At 35.8% G+C, this 27,212-nt stretch overlaps 1 protein-coding gene across 8 annotated transcripts in view; it reads right to left on the bottom strand.

Moving 5' to 3' along the window:
* Positions 1-27,212, bottom strand: part of ARFIP1 (ARF interacting protein 1) — a 44,493-nt gene that overhangs the window by 11,777 nt on the left and 5,504 nt on the right. For 4 of the 8 annotated variants that reach the window (XM_076336684.1, XM_076336688.1, XM_076336683.1 and 1 more), the window contains 6 exons: positions 23,123-23,224; positions 14,535-14,649; positions 11,719-11,814; positions 10,150-10,259; positions 5,102-5,323; positions 1,473-1,630 (listed from right to left, as the gene is read on the bottom strand). In XM_076336684.1, coding sequence (XP_076192799.1) covers positions 1,473-1,630; positions 5,102-5,323; positions 10,150-10,259; positions 11,719-11,814; positions 14,535-14,649; positions 23,123-23,224 — 803 coding nt within the window. Of the gene's footprint in view, positions 1-1,472; positions 1,631-5,101; positions 5,324-10,149; positions 10,260-11,718; positions 11,815-14,534; positions 14,650-23,122; positions 23,225-25,186; positions 25,244-27,212 lie in introns of those variants that run through there. The other 4 variants (XM_076336687.1, XM_076336686.1, XM_076336685.1 and 1 more) reach the window with 4 other exon arrangements.

Raw genomic sequence — 27,212 nt, forward strand, 5'->3', positions numbered from 1 at the left:
AAACCAACCTATTTCTGGCTTTTCAAATATGCTTTCTCACAAACAGACATTTCTAAAACTGGAAACAAATCAGGATTAAAAACTGGTTATAAAAAACAACTTTTCAATTGGTATAACTGCTCCAAAATAAAATACAATATTCTCTGAGATAAAAGGAGTTATAATATTCACAGGGCTCTTTCTGATTCTCATTGCCACTACAATTCAGGATTTACTGAAATAATTTTACTTAATTCCAAAAAGGAAACAAACCAATACAGAGTTGATAGAAGAGGGGAACAGATGAATGCTGAAGTACAACTGGGGACAGGGAAGAAGAGGTACAGAAATAAATGGGACCTATTTTCACATTGCAAAATGATAGACTGGCTATGTAAGTGAAGAACTTTTGTAATTTATTTGCCTTACTGAAGTGGTAAAATACTTGATGTCTTTAATAAACAGAAAGGGAAAGTAATGAAGGTATTTCAGGATGGAAGAGCCATATATTGAAAGTGACTGGCAAGAACAATCTTAACAGATGTATTTTGTATAAATTTTCAAGGGGATACCTGGAAAATGTATGAATCTTTTTTTTTTTTTAATACTTTAATGTAAAAAATAAAGCAATACTTTACATTCAGATTAGTTCTGCCTTTTATGCCTTTTGGAAGTTTACCTAAATATCTAAACAATAACTTACTATTTTGCTCATAAATAAAGCATTAGAACAGAACAATGAAAAAAAGGGTGGGAAAGAACTTCAAAACTCAAGCAGTTTGCAATTTTTGACCTAAAATTAAAAAAAATCACAAGAAATAATATGCATAAAATACATCCTTTGGCAAATTAAAAGAAACATACTTTATCCTATTAAGTGAAAGAAAGTCATAATGGAACCGAGCATCAGAAAGGACCACAAGTCCAAACCCTGGCAGGAGAACGGAACCTGGTTTTAGAGTACTATGCCATACCTGAAAGTAACCTTCTCCAGGGCAGGAAACCCATTATCTACTGCTAGATATTATTCACTTACTACAAAATTTCTTTTTTATTTTCCCCTTTCTGACCTAGCCTGCAACTTCTGCATAAAAATTGAAGTGTGAATTGCACATATTGTGCATCAACAGAACCACAAGATTAAATGTTTTTCAGTCAAAGAAATTATTTCACCTATTACAACGTAGCTAAATAAAAGGATTAATCTTGCACTGTTATGCTGCTTAGAAAGCCACCTTAATCTATCAGGCAGGAAAAAATAGCTATAATTACTCTTAGACATAGAGCTAACAAGTAAAACAGAACATTTACAAAACATTTGAAGATACAGGCAACGAGGCAGTTAACTGTAAATCCTAATTATATGAGTTGTGTTATACTTATAAGGTTATTACCTGACAGGTTAGTCACTCAAATACAAGGACTAAACTGATACAAAGTCTATTTCCTGAAGATCAGTTTGTAATGAAAATATCTATACATAGAATAGCTACCTGGCACTTTCATACTGTTTCACAGTCAATAATGTATCCTCAATTGTTTTATTCACCAATGTATTCACACTGGCAATAAAAAAGTTAATAGCCCCAAGAAGTGTTTCTCCATTTTTAGCTAGAAGTTTCTGCGTATCTGCATTGTAGCCAAACTCCTCCTATAAACAAAAAGCAGAGAAAACAAAACTGTAGATCATTTAAAGTCATAACATTCATCAGCAACTATATTAAAAAAAATACAAACACACAGATGTGAAAGTTCTGTCACTTCTCTTTGGGTATGGTTACGATTAAACAGATATGATTTCAATAAAATGTTCAGCTCAGTTTTTATGAAATCTCTCCAACATCAGTAAAACATGGTTTGCAATTATGTTACCATGCATGATGTTAAATCCTATTTTATAATGTGATTTTTCTGCACTCCGAAGTCTTGAATGTTACTTAAAAGTAAGTGCTAATGTAATCTTTACATTGTCATTCAGCAGAGTTTCAATCCAGCATCTCTTATGCAGTTGTCTAGGTAATGCTTTAATATCAACAGAGACACCACTACATTATATACAGTAATATAACTAAATTCACAAGACCACGCAATATTAATTAGCTATTCAGTTTTATTCTTACATTCTGCAAAAAAAGAGCACTGCAAAAACCCCCAATATCTATCACAGTTTAATAGGCTGTAAATAATTGTAGAGCAGAGCATTATAATGGACAGCAAATAGAAATTGTAACATAGCTCAGCCATAAATTTTAAAGGGACAAGGGCGAAATTATTTCCAAGGCATTTCACTCACATTTGGATATATGTTTATTCATGTCTTTTTTTTTTAACAGCAGTGTAAGCCCTGACCAAGGCTGCAAAGATTTTCCTAATGCATGGATGCCAAACGAGTCCAATTATTATATTTATGTCATCCATATGGCATCTTCATATTCTGCAGATGGGAGTTCTCACAAAAGAATACAATCTTTGGTTGTAATGGCTGTAAAACACACTAGGTTCATATTTGGAACTTGGTCTTTTTAGGCTTGCACACTGCCAACAACTGACTCAGAAGTGCTGTATTCTCCCAGTTCCCTTTCATCTGTAGAACATGAACACCAAAGCCAAATGATATTTCATGTTAACATGAACAACTTCATGAGGGCAAGGGTAATGGGCAATGGTAAGGGAAGAATCCTCTAGAAAAGGAGGTGCAGTGGAGGTGAGCAATTTGAAGAAGTAAAAAAAGGAAGAGAACTTAAGGCAAGTTTTCATGAGCTAAGCCCTGTAAACACCACTAAAGATCTGTCACCTCTGCTTTACACAGCTGCTTGGGTGGCAAAAGCAATCAGCCAAACCACTACAGGTCTTGCTGAAATCAAAAATAGTCTTCTTCAGCTGGCTCTGCTCTAACATTGCCAGCTACACAGTAACACAAGCGCTAGCACAGGGAAGAAGTAGGAGCATGCAGGCAGAGACAACAGCAGCAGGACTGCCCCTTTCAGCAGCATTCAGTCCCATCTCTTTTCCCTCCTGCAGGCAAGACCACAATTAGTTTTCCAGCTGGTCCTCTGACCCAGATCATCACACCCCAAATGAGCAGCACTACCAATTCAAAGGAAGGGGTTTAAGAAGGATGGGACTGCAGCAGCCTGCAGTACTAAGAAATATGCTAGCCAGTCCTTCTACTGGTTCGTACAGTTTCATGTAAAAACTTCTGAGTTTTGTCCATGACCTCTGCGGATACCTCTTATGAAACAGACAGGAAATCCGTTCTGTATCAAGAGTTTACACTCAGTTCATACTCTATGCACAGGTCAATTAAAATTGGAATTCATCTGTCTATATAATCAGAGGCACATGAGCCTGGAACCAGGAATTATCTTTGTATCCAAAAGAGAAACAGCAAAACATTCACATTAAGTAATACCTCTGCAGATACCACATTGAGATCTCATTTTGTTATCACGTATAAAATAAGAAATGTTACCTTAAGTAGTCATGTAGGGTTTTTGTGGTTTTTTTTTTAAACTTATATACTGTTATCATGTTAAACATTAAAGACTAACTGTTCAGAAATTTTACTTTTAGTCTTGCACAACTTTTAGAGGCAACAATGCTATCCAAACATCCAAGAAGAATAGGCCAGGCTACAGATGGTAATACAGTACAGATTAAACAAAAGGGGAAACACAAAGAGGAAAGAGACAAACATCAGGCAAGTCTCCAAGAGGCAAAGGTTAGATAACTTTTATTACAGCAGCAGAAACCTTTATTTGATTTTCATCAACAGCCCCATTCAATAATCTATACAAGAGATGAATGACTGAAACAAATTCCAAGACCAGTACAAGAGGCTGAAAGAACCTGGAAGAACAGTATTCCCATTAGAAGTTACAAGCTATTCATGGAAAAAAAAACCCCACAACAGTCATTAAACAAGAACATGATACCAGATTTAATCCAAGTTTCAGAAGAAACATACAACTTCAGCACATACTTCATAATCACTAAGTTTTGACACAAATATGGGCATGTGGCTTGTGGCATGTAACTGATTATTAAAAACTACTTCTTTTAGCAGATTATTTAATTTCTTAGCTGCTAGAAGTGCTCTACTTCCACAGATTTTCATCTATCAGACTGTAATATTAAGAATTCCTGTACTCCAGTGCAGAAGTCTCAATTTTTTTTCAGCTAGCTATCAGTTAAGGTTCCTCTGTGCAAGCATGAACTCTACCTCCTCCCTTAAAACTCAATGGGAATAGACCGTCATGAAAAGGGAAACAGACAGAGGTTTTTAAGTTTAATAATCACAAAGATAATTTGGGCTGTTTCAGCAGCTATATTTTAGAGAATCATTAAGCCCCTTAATACTGGTTTTCCAAAGGATCAGTAGCAGTATCAAATTGCTTTAACTTTGGAAGTACAGAACAATCAATGTAGAAGAAAGCCAGTTACTATGTTTTGTATGCACATCTACCTTCTTTCTCGTTACAGCAGACAGTTTTATTATCAGCAACAAAAAGTGCCAGTGTTACATAAACTTCTAAACCAAGGAATCATTAACAACCCAAATGCAGATATCTAAAGATTGCCTCTCTTGCTCAGAAACTCCAAACAACGTAAGAATACAGATTAGTCCTGTTAGTAGCAAAATTCTGATTAAAAAAGGACTTTGAGATGAAATCTCAATGCTTAAATATGCTACAGAAAAATAATTTACTCACATTCAATGTGCACAAATGAAGTAATGTGCCCTATTCTACTTACTCCCAGGCATATTCCCCAAAGACATCCTGTAATTGAAATGACGTAACACTCTGGAACACTGATGACATTTCATTAGAAGCAAAATGAATAGTAAAATGCATTTTCTGTACAAAGGAAAGTTGTCAGCTCTTAAGTCCAACCGTTAACTAAAGGCAAGCATTTAAGAAACAATCAAGAACTACAGTAATTTCAATAATTTCCTATAGTTTTAAGTGAATTACATAAGCTTTTAACACAAAGAACATGTAATATATTGTTAACTACAATGTTTAGAAAAGTAGCTGCTAACTACTATATACCCTGCACAAGTCAATTAGGCTTATCTTCATCTCTGCCATTTTATTTTTTAACACTATAAAAGTCTTACATGAAGTTCCAATGATTTCAAACTCAGGTCAGCAAATGCATCTCCAAGTTGCCTCTGGGTATGTACCATCTGGAAGAGTTGTGTGGACAGCATCTGTGCCAGTCTCAAGATATTTTCATATTTTTTTTTGTTATCTCTCAATATATCTATCTGAGCTTCTAGTTCCAGATCTACTGTTCTTGAGCCACGACCCAATTTTTCAGAGATGATCTGACGTGTACACTGGGGAAAAAAATTCAAATTATAAAGAATCAAGTATATTCAAGACAACACAGCGTACACCCATTTTCAGCTTCAAGGGACGTATAATTACACACAATTCTTTCACAATCACCCCTCCCAATATAAGTTTGCACAACAAACTGAAAAAACAACACGCTCTTTAGAAGTTTATCAGGACTCAGCAAGAACAGTTGGACAAGTCTCAACTCCTACTAAGATGAATATTCAAGTTAGCAAATCAAGAGCATAACTAATTGTTTCTCAAGTAAAAGAACACTTATCTCTCTTTAGGTTTGGTGAATCTCATTAAGTTAAAAGAAGCAATTTAGCCCACTGCATTAAAGTCAGTTAATGGGAATATTACTAGTTCTGCATAAAAATATCTAGTTAGTGATCTTTTGGGCTTTGTCTACCAACCATCCAATTCCAGATCATCCATGTTATGTTTTCCAAAATTGTTATTTTGGGGGTTTATGGGGGGGGGGGGGGGGCAGAGGGGAGGTAAGGAGGTGGTGGTTTTCAGCATGTTTTTTAAAGCTGACTGGGAACTCCTACTGAGAAATATGTAAAACTACTAAAATGCATTTCTCATTATTTACACAGCTATAAAATGGAGCTGATTGTCTCACAAAGACTATTTCTTTTCTGTCACAAGTCAAATTAACAGATTTGCAGTTCATTAACACAGTGAGCAGAAAACTGTGTGCTCTTACAAGGCTGTAGACACTTTCACCCAGCCAATGGCTGTGACAGCTGAGGCTGCTACCACATTCCACTTATCTGTGACACCTTCTCTGCCAGAGATTTGAGCCCAACTTGGCAGTGAGCCTCCCAAGATACACATTTGGGTTTCCCTTGACTGAGACATAAAAGAATCCATTTGCAAAGCAGATGTGTAGCAAAGCCGTACAATTTCTCTATGGAAAGCAGGAATTATTTACTGTTACAGTAAGTTACTTGAAGTTAATCTGTGGTCCCAAGAGGTGAAGGGATAACTGAGTTACACAATATGAAGAATTACTGCTAGAAACAGAATTACAAGGAAACTAACTTAGTAGTCAAGGACACAACTACTCTGAAGGGACTTAACCTAAGTGCAAAGCTGCTATTTTGTTAGGTGAAATAATGCCCAAGCCTATCTTATACCACATTCCCCAAATACATTACATCACTGGATTTCCCAGGGTTTCCAAATTCAAGGACTTTAGTTTAATCCAGTCTTTACTTCTGTCCAAAGGAGATACACATTTAACCTGCTAGAACCTAAACACAGGAAAGACTGAAGAATGATCAAGCAGAACGAGTTGGTCATAACTCATAAGCTTTAGATTGGAAGGTACAGACTATTTGGGCTACTTCATTAGATTCAACCAATTATCAAGGAGCACAGCTACTCTAGGAGACATTTGTCTGTCAAGATCAGAAATTTGGGAGAGCATAAGAAGTATCAACACAGAATACAGCTTTACTACCAAAGTCTGCAACAGAAATTGCAAAATACAGCTTAGCAATGAGTGTGATCAGAGCATAAATAAGCATTTCACTGGGAACTATGGAATTGATAGACAAATTTGGCTATTTTGCAAAAAAGCTGAGACACAAACACACCCTTATGGAAATGCAAGAGAAAAATCTGAATCATGAAAGGCAAAACTTTTGGAAGCAAGAAAAAATTACAAAGGAAGGAATTATTTTCAACCAAGGAGTATTTGCTTCAGAAGTTACAGCAAAACACCTAAAAAAACCCAGCAGTGACAAGTGAGAAAAACCTAGTGATTTGAAAGACTTATACTGCATACTTTTTTAAACTGAGATGTAGCTAAAGTTGAACACAGACTGAACAAGAATAATTGAGAAAGAAAATGCACCTATCTATTTTGATTTACTCTGGTTCTAAGTGGACTAGTACAGACACACAAGTTGCTGTATATTCTCAGTAGCAGAGAAGATTCCACACATTAATTCCATTTTGCTTTGTCCTAAAAGAGTATCTATGGAGAACACTGTCCTGAATAAGACCACACTCCTCAAAAAAGTCACGCAAGGCAAAGTTTAAGAAAAACAACTCGCTCAAAGAAAAAACCCACCAAGAATACATTTAAGAGAAATCTATTTTAAATTGCATATGTTAAAAGATGAACAGAGACATTACTGGACATGTCTCAAAAATAAAAGTTCCACTAGTAGCCCAGTATTAAAGAGAGAGGCTCGTAAAATGGGTATTTTGTTTTTTTCTCAAAGTTTAAGAAGTTGTATGAAAAACAAGAAGATAAGCTTTTTATTAGAATTGCTGAAAGTCAAGAAGAGTCACAACTTTCTTGTGCCTATGTCTTCTTGCTAAACTGGAAATGCCTTTCTCATCCAAAGGGGCAGGCAGGGGAAGGGGAAAGAACAGAAAAAGCTCTTGCCACTGGATTATGGAAAGAAGGGCAATTTCTTTTGACACTAACTCATGATTACTAGGAAGCATAAGATTGGAGAGAGCAAAGAGGGACGATAGCTGCAAAGGCAACAGAGTAATCTTACCAAGTTATAAGTTATGGGAAAAAGTTAAATACAGTCTACAAAAATTCATGGTTAGGCTAGACAGAAGAGCAGCTTTAACCTCCTGTGATTTTCAATTGGAAACAGTTTCTTAAAACAGAAATAAAAGTGGGACATAACAAAAGCAATTGTCTGTCATTCACAGAAATGCATATGGGACAAAAAGCAATGTACTCAAAATATACGAAGGTATACTTAATCATCTCCTCACAGATGGGTATGACTTCTGAGTGTATCCAATAATTTGGATTTCACAACTCCTGATACAGACACAGTGACAGAGGAACTACTCATGTCAGATCCCTAAAGAACTTCCTAACAGCAAGTTTCAACACTAACTCCACTTGCAGATTAATGTCTGGTACATTGACTAGCTCAGCTTTCAGCTCAGAGGGGTTCAACTGCTGACTTCCCTCCACTAACCATTTACTCCTGCCCTTTATTTCTGCATCTTCTAACCTATGATCAGTTAGCTATTACGAGATAAGGAGGATGCTTCTTCCCACAACCTTCCTAAAAGAAACCAAAGCAAACCAGTATGTCCACAAACGAAATACTGTCCTTAATCAAATCAAATATGCTTTTTGTATGTAGCCTACATATAAAGCGTTTTCAAATGTATGGCATCTCCAGGGACATTTGCATAATGCTCCCTCAACTCAGAATGAATTCATAAGCTCTCTGAACAATCCTATTCCTCCAAAAAAGCTATACAAGAAGTCAGTATGGGACTCTAGAAAGATCATAACTGACCCATCTCCTTCGGCATATTTGGGAAACAACTTCAAGCTTATAGATTTCAAGCAAACAGATTCATTTAGTTTTCTGAAAGGGCGCATCTTTGTCTGCTATGCCATAACTGGTGGGATTCTGGATTTCAGGGAGGGGGAGGTTTAAGCCAAGAAAGAAATCTAAAAATCCAGACTTTGCAAAGACTACTGCCAAAGAAATAATGTTCTAAACAAGGATCCGAGACCACTTTTCCCAGCATTTTTCACTAGTTCTCTGGCTATTGCTTCACATAAGTCGGTTTGCAATCACTCTGCGATTGAGATGTGGGGATTTTTTTTGGTTTTGTTTTCTAAACGAAGGCACCAAAAAGAGAATAAGGTCAAGTCCTCTCCTATTTGTGGTATAGCAGATTCAATCTCAAGAGTCAATGCTTCTTAAACAGAAAGAGAATTCTAAAGAATGGCTTCAGCTGAATAGCACATTCTGATCGGACCACAGCATGCTCCAAGAGTAGCTGACAGACTTCTGCAGCTGCTACAAGATTTAGATTACAAGAAAAGTGGAAATTCTAAAGGCCATTTAATTAGACATAAAAAAGATGCAAACTTCTGACTCTAACACAGAGAACAGCATAAACATTTACTAGTGGGTAGAATGTCTCCATCCCTGCTTCCCATCCTCACTGGGGAGGAAGTCCTTATCTGGACTTAAGAACACTGGAGGGATTCAGACCTGTGTTTTACAAGGGCAGTTTTTCCACAGATTCTTCATTTCTTCATGGTTTGATGTAGATCCCACTGATGCACAGCCCACGTGTCCCCACCTCTGTCGTTTAAGTTGCAGGCATAACAAAAAGCTATTTTTCAAAACTGGTCTTTGTTTAAAACTTCTGATAGTAATGTATTCCCTGACAATTGTTCCTTACCTTACGGCTTGTTAATGAGAGTCACTTCTGGCAAACTGGTGTGCTTTAAGCACCTTTTCTTTATTCTTTTGTTATTATTTTAGTTTCATCAAATCCCAATTGATCACAAAGAAGCACCATACAAGAGTAAAACAGACATGAACTGAAGCAACAATTCCAACACTAAGAAAAAAAACCCATCAGCCAAGACAGAACAAAAACATCAGAATAGCGATTAACAAGTATGGAACTTGTAGATGGGCCTGACTTTTTCCCATCAGCTAAAATTTTATTGTATCAGCAGTCAACTCAAAGATAGCAAAAAGATTTAATTACAAGCATTAGTGCTGAAATCTGTACATTCTGTATGTTGAAGAGGACATTAGAAACAGAACATTCATTACCTTGTTAAATCAATAATACCTATGAAAGATTTTCCACTTAAAACCAGGGATTCAAAAAGGCTTAGAAAGAATGCTACACTTGGAATAAAACTAAGCCTTCCCTATGCATTCTTGCTTATGCTCACTGCGACAACAGATTACTTTCATGCAGTAGGTACAATACTTTGAAAGCTTTAGTCTGATCTAGTAGCAAACTCATTTCTAGAATACATACATACACACACACAAATATGTCTGCATACCTTGTAAGTGTTTAGGCTCCACTTTCTCACCAATTCCAATTTCTCCATTGCTGGATTCTTTACTTCATCTGCTAAGACAACAGGTCCACTCTTCTGCTGAGCTCTGCCCCCTACATCAGACACAAAGCAAACCTTCAAGGCCTTGGGTTTTTTTGATTTAAGGGATTAATAGCAGGTATGGGAGATTTGTGCAATTGCACATGCAAAAGCAGGGCAAGGTGACAGTAAGAACTTAAGACAAATATGCAGATTTTCAAAATCAATTCCATAAAGAAAGAATTATTTTAAAACTGATAGAAAGTGTGTATATACCTCAGTATTTAATGAAATAATAGCCTGAATAAAGCTTACCTGAATTCAGAGTTTTACTAACCAACCTTAAAACAGCTTTTGAGACATGTTTATTACATAACCTATGTTTTAAAATTCCAACAGTTGAACACCCTCTTGGATTCAGCCAATCTAAAAGTCTGTTTGCAACCTGCAGACCATTAAATGAAAGTTATCGGCATATAAAAACTGTTGTCACAGAGTACAACTAATAAATTTCAAAACAGATTTTTTTATCTTTTCCAGTGAACGTCATCCTTTCCAGAAGATGTGTTCAGCCAATATTTAACTTATTTATTTCAGCTTCATTAGCTCATTGTATTAGGAATAATTAATTCTACAAACCACCAGTATAAAACCAGCAATCAAGAAAAGATTTAAAGCAACAAATTAAAATATCTAGGGCCGATCACCACGCATTAATTACCAATACTTAGCGTTTTCAAGCTAATATGGGATATCACGTGGATTCTAAGTTTTAATGTTGCAAAAATATTTCCTAGTGTCCTAAATAGTAAGAACTGCAAAGCATTACTACTTTTTAAGCAACACTGTACATGAATAAATAAAAATTTTGACTACTCCTGCCTCTAATCCCTACTGCTACTTACAGTCACCTTAGCTTTGACAGGTTATTTATGTAAATAAAAGTTTGGAAAAAAGTCTATACAGATGCCTCAAGATACTCCTTTAGCACCAAGCTCTACTATGTTCTTTACGTCTTCAAAATGCTGTGCAAACATTAAGTAATTAATCCTCTCAACACCCTTATGAGGTAACTGAATAGGTTTTCTCCTTTTATATAGGAGGAAACAGACAAAGATGTTAAGTAATTTGCCCATAGGCACAAAATGAGTCAAGTGGCAAAGCCTAGTTTGGGTGTTGTGAATTCCTAATGGCCACCTCATATTCTGTTCTACTGGAATACGTGATCATTTTGGCAAAAAACACCAAAAGTTTCAGCTTTAACCTAAATAAAAGATTTTGGTTACTCCCATTTTAGCTACTGTTTATTATTAATATTTGGTAATTATTTTTTAAATTCTATAGAGCAAAAAGCAGCATACAGGAAGGAAAGCAGAGGTTACTTTGTGAACTGTTAAAAGCCAGAAATGAGAGCCACCAAAAAACCCCCGAAGTTGTATTTCCAACTAACAGTAAATCAAATTATTACAGACATGGAGGAGTTAGTACAGTGTCAGCAGAGACAAGGGCGTTATCCATTCAGTGCTATGATACCTGTGGGAATAATTAAATCACAACCTTGTCCAGCCAGTCTGCTAGCTGCTGCACTGCTAGGAGATATAACAGATGATTTGGGTGATGCTGAGGAACCTGAAAAGGGGACATATTTAACCATGAAAATCCATCATCTTCCCTTAGAAGGCAATGTGCACTTTTACACAGATAGGTTGGTTTTTTTTTTTTTTTAAACAAAGAAACATTTGCTTCAGCAACACACTAAATAGAAGCATTCATGGAAAAGTTGCTGGAATTTCTGATGGAAATTAAGAGGTGCAGCTGTTCATGTGAACTACTCCAAGTTTTCATGATTTAATCTTTTTCTCTAGGTCAAGATGCCAAACTTTTTTGGTTTTTTTGTAAGAGTAATCAAAATACAACTGACAGCTTCATCAGTAAAGTATATACTGTCAACAGAAAATTCCATGAAACACTTATATACAGCTTCCAAAGATGAAACCTCCTTTTTCAGGTCTGGGTAGATTTCACTCTGCACTGTCACTGAACAGTACTCACAGCATTAAGGGGTGAAGTAAGCTCTGAAATCTGTGCCAATTTCAGATACACTTGATTAATATCTGCTCCTAAGTCTGTGTAAACACAGAGCAATAAGCTATCCTGAAGATCATACGAGCCATTAGCTGTTAAGGTGTGTAATCTCCTTCCCAAAAGAAAGATTTTACAGCACTTGCTTGTTCTCTTTAAAAAAACAAAGCCAACTTTAAATGACCTGCACCATGTGTGTTCTCTAAGCTGTTTCAGGATTATGCTTTTCAGAGCTTTGCAACTCTTCATAAATGTGAAGTGGCATTCTTATGAAGTTTTCAGGCTTTAAAAACCAACCAAACAAATTAGGTTTTTCTCTGTAGTGATGAGAAATCATCATATGGGGGGGAGCTTTTATTGCTTTTGCTGAGAAATTCTGAGATACTTCAGGTCTGGCAGTGTGCTGGAGGAAAAGGAAATCAAACCTAAACTTTAGCAGTTTCAACAAAATTTAGTTATCAGTAACACCAAAAATATCACTCAAAGTAAATCAATCAAAAATCAGCTTTTGCCTTTTAAACATACTAATAGAGCACTACTAACATGGGGTACAATTAATCCAATGATTTGGATCCAATTGCACAGAGAAGACAAGATTGAAAGAGAGCTCACTTGCTCTGTCCTTCTGTAGTGATACATTGCATAAGAGCAGCAACTGGATTCATCCAGGCATAAAAGTTTGACTGCAAGATCCTGCTAAAGGCCTAAAGACTGAATCACTGCAGCAAGCGAGCTAAGACAAGCAGTTTAAAAAATTCTTATCGTTTGACAGAGTATTAATGCAGCCTTATGCATGCTTCATCATTCAACATCCCTCAAATCCTAAAAGCCCTTCCCCTCCAGTATTGTCTACTTTGAGTGTCCTTATTAGGGCTTCATTTTCAAATGCAAACAGAAAATAGAATTTTTAGAAATAGGGCAATCATTCTACTTTTGACCATAGTTTCATAAGAAGCCTTAGTTTCTACCACTTCTCTCTCTGTGATTTCATTAGAGCATTAGGACAAATCTGGAGAAAGTATCCTTGGAGGAAAACTGTGATATCTAAAGTGTTAAAATTACATGTCCAAAGCTCGTAATTTGTGTACATAACTTACTACAGAACATTTGGATTTCAAACATAATAGTGTAGCTTGAAACACATCTTAGACACTTTTCCCCTTACAGGCTAACGCACTTAACAGCTGCAACAGTTATCCTGCTAATAGAATACAAAAAGGCAATAATGGTGAGCAGTTTGCCATCTGCCCAGTTTTTAGCTAGATATTTTGCTGATTTCAAAGACTTAACAAAACCATAGCATTCACTTCATAATATATGTAAAGTACAGCATGTAAATCACTGTTTTCATAAGCACAACATTTTACCAAACAGGAAATGAAGCAAAATGTAAATTAAATCTATGACTACAAAGACTTATTTTCACAGCTGCTCATTTGAGATCATTTCAAACCTTTCAAATTCAGAAATTATCAAAGCTACATAATTCATTAAAATATCACTTTCATATACTATATCGTGGCATTCTAGTGTTTTTAGACAGATGGGAAACACTGACATTTTTGGCTCATTTATCACTTTGTATTTCTCATTGTTTAATACTAGCTTAGATTCTCTAAAACATACATTAATACTTGCATAGTGAATTAAATATTAATTAACTAAAATCATTCTGCTATGAACAACCGCAACTCTGTGCTGAGAAAATATGAGAACAGACACTTTTTCATTAGGTAGTACCTGGAAAAAGAGACCCAAAGCATTATCACTCCCAACAACAATACATTAAAGTAATATATGCATTGTAACAAAAAAAGGAGAGACAAGTCTCAGGGCAACAAAGAAGAATTCCACTCAATCTGCTCCAGGTGAGTGAACTGTGTATCAAGAAATAAATAACTCTCCAGTTACGTTTGAAATCAGAACAATACCTGCAACATTTAAAGAAAACTTCAATGCAAGGTAATAGTAAAATTCTTCAGTCTGACACCATTTAAAGGTGCTCAAGGACTTCCCTTCCTGTAAATGCAGACCAGTTTAACACTAAGTAGTTTCCACTAGTCCCTTGACAGATACAAGTGTAGCATATATTCTCTATTTTAACAATCCAGCTACCAGAGAAGATAAACAGGTTGTCACTAATGCACATCTCAATGTGTACATTTACACCAAAATGCTCAAAGCAGCTACAGAACATTGTATTCCTGACCATATGAAAATATGCCTAAAGATTTTAAATTGAGAAAGACAGACAAAAAAGCAGTCACCTTTACCTGGGAATGGTCCTGCCTCGATGACTCCCTCTTTGGTACTGTCAAAGCCATGAGATGTTATTTTGGTTTCAGAAAGTCCAAGTCCAACTGGTAACGAACGTTTCAAGTCCTTGGAAATATTTGAATAAAAATGGAAAGTTAATGTTTAAAAAAAGATGAAAGTGACTCAAAAGTATTATAATGCAATTTCAGCAGCTCTCAGACAGGCAATTCTGCCTTTAGCCTGGAATGTCTTCACTGGCATCACAGCATTCTACTGCGATGCACAAATAAAACATAAATGAATGACAAACACTAAGTACAGCCTGAGTATTTATTCTAGATTTTTTTTTTTTTTAATATTGATGAACAACTAGAATGCCATCTCTTAGAGCAGCGGTTACCAAAAATGTGGCCCGCAACATCATGTTATGTGGTCTGAAGCTGGTCCAAACAACCATATCAGTTTAATAATGTTTCCAGTTAAAAAACTGGAATTTTTAACCAGTACAGAATGATCTAAGACTAAGAGTAGACAACCTTTTACAAACCAAAAATGTGGAAGCAACTATCATAATGTTAAAGAAAAAAAAATTATTTCACTCTAAGCAAGAAATAGCTTTAAAATTCACAGCATCCTCAATTTCTACAAATAGCACATGAACTCTCTTTAATATTTGACATGGGAGAAACATCCAGAAAGGCATCAACTTCAACAGCTTCCTTCTGAGCACCTACTCTACATCACAAGCACTCAGCACAAAGCTGCCATTTACTTCTGTTTGCTTTTGAAACTCATTGCTTTAAAATTGCCTGAGATCATCCTGTTTAACTTCTGAGAGCTAGATTAACTACCACAACCAACTTTCAGGCAACTGAAGTCTTCACAGAAACCCAATGCAGGCCTATTACTGAACTAGGAATTCATACACCATAATTCACATACCATCCTACTGCCCATTTTTGCTCTCTCACCCACCTCTACAAATAGCTCCCAAAGGTTTCCTGGACTATATTTCCAGCCACCTGGCTGAAGTTTAAGCCTCTGGTGTTATGGAATATACTTAGTGCCTTAAAAAAAGTTCAGGTATTCAAAGCAATTTAAAACCACTAATTCATAAAAGTAAAAAGTGAGTGAAAAGCTACTCTGGAAGTGAAAGCAAAAACGTAAAATACACTTTAAAAAATTAAGCATCAAGAAATTGGAAAACTGGCAGTTTCTGGAGTCAGGTACTCTTTTGCATCCCCTCTGCTTCCATATAGAGGCAAAGAAGATGAAAACGTATAGAGGAGCAATAGTGAAATTTGGAGAGAAAAAACTATACGTAGCTTTAAGATGTCAGTGCCTGGACATGTGCAGTAACTATTTATTATACATGCAATGTTTCTAATTACAAAGAAAATACAACCTTTAAAATCCAATCCATGTTTGACATATTACTGTAGTCGCTCGATCCACAAACCAGAAGCAAGCTAGTGCATAAGAATAATACTGCCTAGAGGCTCAGACTGTCAAGAAGTTGCTTTGGATCACACCCCCACATATTTAGTTAGTTGTCTTTAGTTTAAGACAAACTCCCGGGAGGACGAAAAAAGGAAGAGCTACAAACATATGAATTCCAGCAGAATAGAAATCTTGTTGACATCGAAAACCCAGGATGTTATTGCAATCAGAGTAACCAATTCCTATAGCCATACTTTCACTCACATGAACTGGATATTTAATAATAGATTATGCTATATTTGTGTAACTGAAGCATTATACCAAAAAAAAAGGGAAAAATAAACAGCATGAACAACAAATAGTAGTCACATGCAGAACCTTATCTCACGAATTAAGCATATCACAACATTGGATACATACTGTTTTCAGTCTTCACAACTGACTTAACACTGGTGCTTCCATTTAAGTACTCGCAGTTGGTGGTATGCAGGAAAGCCTTTGCTTCAACTTAGTTTAGCTAATAGACAGAGTCCATTTAACTCAAAATGTAGCAAGTCACTAGGAGCTGAAAAAGCAGAGAGACTTGAAAAAGGATAACCAGATTGCAGAGGAGAAGATGCACTGATTTAACAAAAAGGACATGGCATCAATTTTTTTTCCTGAAGGCACCTTGGCACGTTGTATAGTTTTCAGAAATATCTAAATCTGTAGCCAAAGAAACGTAGACAGCTAACCTGCTTAAGCATGTTTGCAATAGGAATCTAAGCAATCATCTGTATTTAAGGTTAAAATGCAGAACATCTGCTTTGTAAAGACAAAAGTTCAGATATAAACTTAAGCAATTGTACTACCATACATTCAACTTAATTCTAAGCTAAACATAGGCTGAAAAAACTACAGAGTTACATAAATCAGAATATTACAACACATCCTTCTCTTGAATGAAAACCTGATATTTGGATCATGAAAATTATTAAGATCTACAATTGTGTATATATACACAAACACATATTTGTTTGAAGAGATCTACAGTTTTTTCACTGGCAAAAAGGCAAAGTTCAGTGTAAAGAACTGCATTCAAACCTGTTTTTAAACACCTATATTAACCAGTTGAAATATATCCTGCTGAAGAAAGCTATCCTTGCATATGAATTTAAAAGAAAGATTTAGCATTTGTTGATTTATACAAGACCAGAATTGTCATCAAAAGGTCAGTGATCGTCAATACACTACCTTTTTGTTGTTTATAAACGTGCAAGTTACTGTTGGGTGGAGACATGCTTCTGCATGTAAACTTCAATTTTTAACGTCATTCTTGCAACTGATTGTGCTTGCTTTCTTTTTCCACAAGTGTAGATAAACAAAAAAGCTACCTGAAAATCTGTAACCATTCTGACAAAGCAATTTATCCCTTCAATAATTTACAAAGAAGGATAATTTAGAAACAGCCTTAGAGTAAGAAAAGACATGCACAAAACTTCACATTTAAGAGAAGGTATGACAGTACTTAAGACTTTAGAGTGGTAACAAGGCAATGTAAATAGCTTTCTTTTTCATTCCCACCAAAGGTAGGTTTGCTGTTACAACACTGAAAGTGAGGACAGATTCCTCTACTACAATAAGGTGATTATATTTTGACTACATATAGCTCTTCTAGCTTAGAGGAAGATTTTGATGATCAGATCTGCTTTCAAACTCGTAAGTGATTTCCCCCCTTCTTCGTAAAAGGGAAATCAAGTCTTCAGAGTCCATCAAAATTTGTTGATACATTTCAAAACCACAAATCTGTTAAGGGATCACCATCACAAAAAAAAAAGATGCTTCATTCATAATTTTCAATTGTATGAGGCTGAAAACCATTGCATGTTTATGCAATTATCATCTAGCAGAAGTATTTTAATACTGTAACTTCACTGAGACCCAGAGCTAGAGGCATAAAAACCCTGCAACTCAGAAGATTCCCAAGACGACAAAAGGCTGGATTACCTATCCTATTCTCAGCCATTTAGTATGCTTTTTTTTTTTAAAGATTACAAGTCCCATGAAACAAACTGTTATTAGATAGACATAACATCTATCCAGTAAGATAACTGGCTCTGAACTTTAACTTCTTACCCTAATTCATGTACAAGTGGAGCTCCTTGTACATATTCAGCATTTTCTTCTCTTTGCCCTATTATATCACTCAATTCCTATTTTCCATTAATTAAGCCACTAGATCCTCACATGAATATAAATTCAAGCATAAAAATAAATGGGAGGAGAGCTGAAGGCTTTAATCTATGCTGAAGTGGCAAACAACATGGACTGACACATTTCTTCTATTCTCCAATACATTGCTCTTCACTCAGAAGACCCTTTCTTCTACTACATCCCTTTTGACTTACCTAATGTTGTATTACAATCCAGTTTTAAATTAGTTTCCCTTCTACTCTCATGATTAACATTCATATTTTTGGTTTTTAAGATTGTATGAAGCAGACCACTTAGCAACAAAAAGAAAGACTGGTCTTTTTTGTTTCTCTCCTAAAAACAGTTTTCTAGAACTGACACACAGAAATACATTTTAAAATCAGTCTACATTAATTAAAATATAATTGCCCAAAGTAAAACCTAACTATGCCAGTCAACACAGCAAAACCTAAGAGAGCTCAGATGTTTTAGGTAGAATGTCAGTGACAAGGCTGGCATTTTTTTCCAGAAGGCACAAGACAAGAAAGAATTGACCTTATCTATTTGTGCAGTCTGGCAATAAAATTACAGAACAAGATACTGAACACATGCGCTCAGATCCATCAGATCCAAGAGCTTATTTCGTAATTCTAGTAAGATAAATTGAAGACTCACAACACAGTTAATTTATCTTTTGCGGCCTAAAGTTTATTACTGGTATTATATATATGTTTAATAATGGTTTTGTCCCCATAAGAGTACAAACAGAGCCAGCAGAAGAGAGTCTATACTGAAAATGAAAGGAAACAATTGGAACAACAATTTCAGAGACTCAGACTGATAAGAACTTCGTATAGATTTTGTACAATAGTTTAAACATAACAAATCGCTTACAGCTGCCTCAACACCTTTACAGGCAGACCAAACATTTTTTCGATTAATTTAATTTATTCCTATGCAGCTTTCATACTGTATGGCTTGTTACTGAATTAGGAATAATACACTTCCTCACTCCTTCCCACAGTCCTCAGCTCCCAATCCCCTCAGTGACGTTAGAACACCACTATTCAAATCACATAATTATAATAGCATGGGAGGATAACTATGTTCTAGAAGTCAGGGATAAGGGAAATAAACCAGTGAAGAATATAAACCAGCAAAACCTTTTTTTTGTTGAGTTTTCTTGTACAAAGTAGCAAGAAAAACATGTTTGATTAGGAAATGCTGAAATCCTCTGTGATTAAGACAGAGTAACAAACATCCAAACATTGGCAAACGGTTCTATACACCAGGTTTTTAAAGCTTAAGTGAGTTCCAACAGAGCTTGGAGAGCTGAAACGCACTGGGTCAAGCTTTTTCATAATGAAAGAACATTAGATATTTCATCCAATGACAACTGAAGTTACAGGCTTTTTTAGTTAAAGAAGTTTCCATCCATCATACGGGCAGGACAAAACTTGTCAGAATTCCACAGGCATCTCTTACTATTACAAACAAGACAGAATTAGAATGTAGCAGCCTATTTCTGAATGAGACTCTACAGTTAGGCAAACACTTATTTAAGTTACCTTATAAATATGCTTTTGATTCTTTTTCTTAAACATAAGGAACCAAGAAATGCATCGAGTAGTGCTATATCACATTCCCACAAGACTGGAATTAATATGCTTCCTTCTGAAATGACATTATGGCAATCTATGCTGTCTGATGTTCTGCACAACTAATGGCATTTTTCTTCAAAGAAGGAGCAACCCTACTTGCCATTTCCAGGTAAATACATTTGCACTGCATTGCCTTGCAAAACGAAATATTTCTCATGCTTGAGTTCATACAAATACTGCATTTGGTGGAAAATAAATGTGCATTTTCATGCCTGAGCAGCTTATGGATGAGATCTGATGGAAGTGCTAAATAGAATGCGAGTCTAGAGGAAAGTTTAATTTCGTAATTAAAGAACCCTGAAGAAAAGGTTGTACAACTACCTTTTTACTCAGTCTATCAAAAACATATAATCAAAGCTGCTCAAGCATTTGTCGCAAAATAGCTGTAGAAGACCAAATAAGAATTACAGGATAAATGATGTTTTATTGTTTACATCTGAATTGTACAATATCTAGATGAATGGCTCCTTGATCATAACGATAAGAAAACAAGAAACTAAAATAATCTTGTTCCCCAGCTTCCCAAGAAGGTGTAATTGAAATCAGTATACTGGAGTTTGAGTGCTCTAAACTCTACACATACATGGTCACATACTCTTACCGAGCACTGTGGTTAACAGTACAACTTAAAGTGGTAATGGTTTCTTGCCCCTTTCTTAGGTGACCACCTAAAAATCAGTACCCGGCTTGTCATTTCCATAAGTCAATAGGAAAAAAAGACCCCTGAAAACTTGGCACAGAAATTTTGTGGTGCAATGCATATTGCTTTAGGTTAAAACAAAAAATTACCTGGCAAGGAAAAAAAGAGAAAGCATAGCATTAAGCATTAGAAATAACAAACACAAAGCAAGATGGATAGAAGCTAAATATTAGAATTTGAGACTAAGATTAGTAAACAGACCTAGATGTTAATTCCAAGAAGTTTGTTTTCTGTTTTGTTTATAAGAAGCCCTGATTATCACATATTCTGAGTTTAGGTCACACATGCAGGTGTTAACTTGTACAAGACAGTTCAAAAAATATTTGAAGTGCACTTCATCTTCATTGATCTCAGAATAAGCATTGTGAAAATAATTACAGCAGCAAATGCAACTATGCTTGCATAGTATATATTTTCTGCAACTCGATCAAATATTTGACCCATTTTTGTGGAAATGGAAGTTTCAAAATATAGTTAACTCCAAGCCAGCAAAATAATTAGCATACCAGCAAAAACCTGCTTCAACTTTTATATGTGGCCATAGACAAAAACTACCTTAACATTTCAACTTTCCATAGAAAATGGTGATTATATTTTGACTGAACAAGGGCTCTGACCCAGTCAACAAGAGTGCAAGTTCCATTTACTGGAACTAATAAGTAAGTATTGGATGCACTACACTGAAGATGCAATTATTACATCAGGAAAAGATAACTTAGCAGTCAAGTCACAGCAGCATCAAGGTCATCAGGCTTAAAAATAGTAAATCTGTTTCTCTACTTCCAGGTGAACCCAAATTCATTACCACTTCAAGGTGTATTTTTGTTGCCACCCCTAAACATAGGTACAGCTTCTTCAAAATTTAGTTTTAGCTTTATTTCATTAAACATTGTCCTAATTTTTATATTATGTTACTGGTAGATCTTAGTTGAACAACGAATCTTAAGAAACATAAGCCTTCCCTCATTGCAGTGCTATTCATAAAAAAAAAATCATGGCCCATTCAGCAGAAGTAGAAAAAATGCCCACTAATAAGTGCCGTATTTTTTAATAAGAGGTCTAATATGGATGCATTTCCAGCTCACGAAGTTTTACACTTTTTTCACAGCCATGCTCACTACACAGCTACGCTGCAATCAGTCAAATGGTCTCGGATGTTGTTTCAGGATGTATTATATTTTTTAATATTTTTAAATACATATTTTTACATATTTAAATAACATTTTCATTTGTAACAATAATATAATAAATATATGTTTAAAACTATACTTTGAATATATATATTTAAATGCTTGTTTTCCTGTTTTATGAATAAAATCGCTGGATTAAAAATCAGTATCCTCAAGGCTTAAAGTCAATAATTAGAAATGTATACACTTGATTGTGCATTACAGAGCACCCAATACTTTACACTATTTAACATTCAGAAAAAAAATTGCCACTACTAATATATCTCTCTTACAAAAAAGTTATTGCAAAGTGCAGTATCTGCTTCGGTTTTTTTAGTCAACTTTAACAATGATTTATCAGCTTTGAAGGAGTTTTTCCATTAAAGCTAAAACCAGAAGACAAAATTAGGCAGATGCTTATTTAACCAATATTCAGGATGTATATGTAATTTGTTTTTAAACTTATGAAGGTTCCCCCCTCTAATCAGCATTTTAGTAGGACAGAATAAAATGTTGAAGTTCTGCTCAGTATTTCTTTTAGAAATAATCCTGTGCTGCAAGTCAGTATGAGACTGTTAAAGCTTAGAGATTTCCTTAAAATCTGTCTCAGATATCAAAAAAACGTGGATAACTAACTAGTCTTCATATTTCCAACTGAAAAGCAAAATAAAAATAAATGTAAAGAAAACCAACCCCAAATTCCATAAACTATACCATAGCACCCTCTGCTGGACAGCCAAACACAAGATGAACTGACAGTAAAATATACCAAGGTGAAGGGAAAGAACTCAAAATTGCATACAGATGATTATGGAAGTATAACTTTTTTCAACATACAACAAATAAGATGGATTCTGAAACACCTCATCTATATAGCATACAGCAATACAGTAGTAATTTTTCAGTTTAAACACAAGAAAAGTTACTTCTCTCCTGTTTACAGCTTCAAATCAGAACGTGACTATCTTTACTTTTAGGCATGTTGCCTCTGAACTTAATAACCCTTAGAAGTAGCTTGCCTTGAACAAGTTGATACTTCTTGATAAAAAATTTAGGATTTGGTAGCCTGAATTCACAGGACATGTTAAGTCTCATATTTTAAAAATTCTTGTTGTCCTGTTTTATGAATAAAATTGTCCGATTAAAAATCAGTATCCTCAACGATCAGAGACAAGAATGTAGAAGCATATACACTTGATTGTGCATTACAGAGCACCCAATTCGTTACACTATTTCATGTTCAGAAATATTTGCCACTACTAGCATGCTTTTTATACAAAAAAGGTTATTGTAACATGCAATCACATTATGTCAACTTTAACAATAATTTATGAGCTTCAAAGGAGTTTTTCCATTAAAGCTCTAGAAAACTGTCAAGTGAAGTCTGCTATGCATTGCATTGTAACTTTAGCATTTCTGATGACGGTACCTTGTTAGACAGCAAAGAAAATTCTTACCCTGTTAAAGCTGTGCTCATGAGAATCTTCCAGCTGTCCATTGCTAGTCACAGGAATTTCTGCCGCTGAATTTTTGGGAGACTCTTGAGCCATTGCACCTTCCTATAGTATAAGAAGAAACAGGTTAGCATTTGTCTTAAATTTCCAATGAGTGATCTATATGAAAATATTTGATGTATAGGTTTCATAACAGTTGACCTTATTTCAAACTCCTATTGATAATATTCTGATATACTAGGTCTGTATACATTCATTTAATCACATACCCAAATCACATTAATATGCTAGCACAGCTCAGACAGAAGTAATTTAAAGCTTCAAGATTTAAGAGAAAAGAAACACTAAAATTTAACCCATTGACATGGGGGGTGGGAGGGTGTCAGACAAGTGAGACATGTGGGGCCAGGCAAATATTTTCTATGCACACTTGACCATTAGAGTAGCTCATGTATCTCAAACTATAAAAATGGTGAGCTTGGCTAAAAAAAAGTTGTACTAGCTAATGATAAGCAAGAAATATTAGAGAAGTGCAATGAGTTTAATCATGTGTTACAAAAAGAAATTATTCCAAACTTTAAAAGTTTAGCTTGTTTCTTATTTTATCATAATATAGTGCTACATTCTGACTAACTTGGTATGCAAGTCTCATTCAGTCAACAGCAGTAAGCCTAAAGTGAAATGCAGAAACAAGAACTTAAAAGCACCAATGCAATTCAAGAATCGAAGTTAATTTCAAAATGCAGCTGCATTATGAACAGTAGCAGCAGCTGTGAAACCACTGCTTTCAAGAATGACCTAAGATATAACCTAGAAGAGACATTCCCAGAAGAAGTGCACACCGTTTACAAGCACCTGAAGAAGGAATGGCACCCTAACACTCTCCAAAAAACTGAGAGAAACTGAAAATTTCGGCCTTCTCAAAAGCTACCCCTAACTCTACTAGACAGCTTCATTAGCCAACTGAAGTGTAAACAGTAGAAAAATCAACACACAACCGAAGCAGTGTTTGTTCAATTACTTACATAAAAGTTGTCTGAAGTCTTCAAACCAGCCCATGCACCTCTGCAAGACTGGCAAGACACGGTACACCATCAACATGTACTTGAGAATAGGTGCTTTCTTCCCTTAAAGCTCCTAAATCATCAAACTGAACCAGCTCTTTTCAGTCAAAGGGTCAGGAAGAGGCCCGGTCTGAGATCAGGCTGAAGTACCACCAGCTTCTCCAACCACATGTGAAGCTTTTACAGGATATCCATGTAACACAAAGGTTTTACTGGTACTTACTTGGGATCACCTGCATCATTCTTAATTGGCAACATCTTCTGTCATACCCCATTGCTACTATTTCCCCCATTTTCACCTATCACCACTTCATTTACATTAGTAAGCTTGATTTCCCTAGTAAGCTTTGAGGCCTCCCAAGCTTTTTTTCTAACTAGTCTGTGGGCTCCAATAAACACGCTCCTCTAACTCCAGATCGCTTTCAAAGCTATGTTACCATAACTTCTTCCAAAGACTGTAAATTACTGAGACTTCATCTCTGTTGGTCTTTTGAAGCAGAACTCACTGCTCAAACTTTATTCGGTATCTACAAAATCTGATTTACATTTCTGAAAGTGTAATAAGCTTCTTCAATTAGCAGCATAAAACACCACCATCACCAAAAAAAGAGCAAGGAGACTGAAGTCTATCGAATTTTGAGTAAATGCTGCCTTTTACCTATACAGAGAAGCAAAAGAAAAAGGCCAAGGACAAGCCACTCTAAGAAACATATATATGAACTACAATCGTGGATGCACACCCATAAAATACCATCTGAGGTGAAACATTTTCCCTTTTTGAGGATCAAGACTTTCTCTACAACTAACTTAACAAAACCGAATTGAAAGCTACTCTTTCAAAAATAGTGCTTTATGAAACACTGCCCTAAAATGAGAAGCTAAACATTTAGGCACAGCTTTTGAAAAAATTCTAAATACACAAAGAACAGATTTCAAATCATTTAAGAAAAAGTCAGTGTGCTACAAATTCAAGAAAAAGTGACTTTATAACACACTAACTTACCCCATCAGTCCCTCTCATTTAGGATCCAGGAAGTGCCTTCTTTCAGCACTGGGAAGGAACAGCTCGCATGCCATATATTCACATTGGCCTAGCATACCAAATTCTCCATATAGTCCAGTCTTCACCCACAACTAGAACACAGAAGAGCTGTTTTTTTGGTCATTCTTCATACAACAGAACAAACTCAAAACTCAGAGCCTTTAAGTAAATGAAAATATTGAAGCACACCAAAAGGTCTACATTTATTTTATGAGTACTTTTAAAACAGTAATTTGTTTCATTTCATAGAATACAGAATATCGTGAGTTGGAACGGACCCATAAGGATCATCGAGTCCAACTCCCTGCTCCTCACAGGGAGTTGCTATATAGCACTATTAGATCAAAAGTTCTAGTTACCTGCCATATTAGATTTTAATTTAGGAAATCTGTCCAACAGCTCAAGCTTCTTAAGCTGGTTCTAAATCTCACATCTGCTTAAACTCCAAGACTGCTAGGAACTATACTTCTACTTGACACAGTAAAGTGAGGGTTTTTCAAAATGCTTGGGCTGTCACAGCTACCTGCACAATACTGAAACATTAGCATAGGCTAACATAGCTATTTTTGTTCTTCTTTCTGCAAATTGTCAGAAAACAGTGTCAAGGGGAAGTCCTGTACCGTCAGGAGATACACTTTGTTTGGCAGGGATCACAAACAAAATTGCATCTCCACATTTAATTAAAGGCAAAACAAATACTTGGCATGGGTGCTTTTCATCAAGAATCTCAAATCATTTTGCTAATATTGTACATTGATAGATGTTTATGCATTTATTCAGAGATATACATGCTCACGCATATGCATACATGTCTCTAATACATACATACATTAGAAAACAAAAAATCATCAGCTTCTCTGGACAACTTATGAAATCTAAAAAGGCCTAGAAGCAATTCACAGGTTTTTTTTTAGGTGTTTCTACTTGAGGCAAACCTACATATCAACTTCAGAGAAAGCAAAAAATTGCTTGCTAACTTCAGTTTCATGTTATGTCTGAACTAAACCACCTTCCATTGCTGAAAGGAGGATGTTTCACTACTCCCCCTTTCCAGTCCCTACTATGAGCCACAGTGTCCCATCTCCCAATCACTACACATGCCTGCCACTCACCTGACTGCACAGTAAACAGACTCAACTCCCTAGCCTGACAATAGACCTTTTCACCGGGTTAATATTCCGTAGTTTCAGTAAGTTGAATCAGTTTGCAATGAGGTCAGATAAGCACCAAAGACATGAAGTGAGCAGCTGAAAAAGGGAAGTGGGATAAACTGCTAATTTGGCTCAGCCACAACAAGAAATCACCACCTAAATTTTAGCAAACACTAAGCTAGCACTGCTGCCAAAAATAACAAGTCCTTGCCCTTCCCCCCCCCCCCCTCTTTACCCCTAACTCTTCCCCCCCACCAGCTTCCCCCATTCCCCCTCCTCTTCCCTGGGCCAGAACAATGTATTTGTACAGCAAACAAGATTGCGGAAACACCGCAGCTTAAAAGAAGGTGACCTATGCCCAGAAAGGGGATGGGTAATTTTTCCACTCAAATCCGTTCTCCAAAACAGTTCATCACACAGCTCCAACACTTGTACCTACAAAATAGAGGGGGTAATAACGCAATAAAACAGTATTAAGAATGAAGGACTGCTCTCAGCCACAGCACCAGCTTACTTCAGCAGTGCAGTATCTCAAAATACTTTAACTGTAGACTACTGCCAAAACCAGTGGCCATTTCTCTTTACCTCGGGATGCATGTTCCTGCAACCTCACACAATCTCGGTAAGCTTACTGATCTGAGAGAAAACTGAACCACCAAATCACAACAGTATTTCTGTTAAAACAGTGAGTATGATTGCTGAATGAAGTATGCCTTTGGCAAGTGCAGCTCACAGCTGATTTAAACTAAGTATTATAAAGAAACTGCATCCCCAAAAGAAAATTTCTTATTCAGGAAGAGTCTAAAGTAAATATAAAGAAGTTCCTAAATTTGCAT

Source organism: Aptenodytes patagonicus, chromosome 4 (assembly GCF_965638725.1).
Source record: "Aptenodytes patagonicus chromosome 4, bAptPat1.pri.cur, whole genome shotgun sequence".
Lineage (NCBI taxonomy): Eukaryota > Metazoa > Chordata > Aves > Sphenisciformes > Spheniscidae > Aptenodytes > Aptenodytes patagonicus.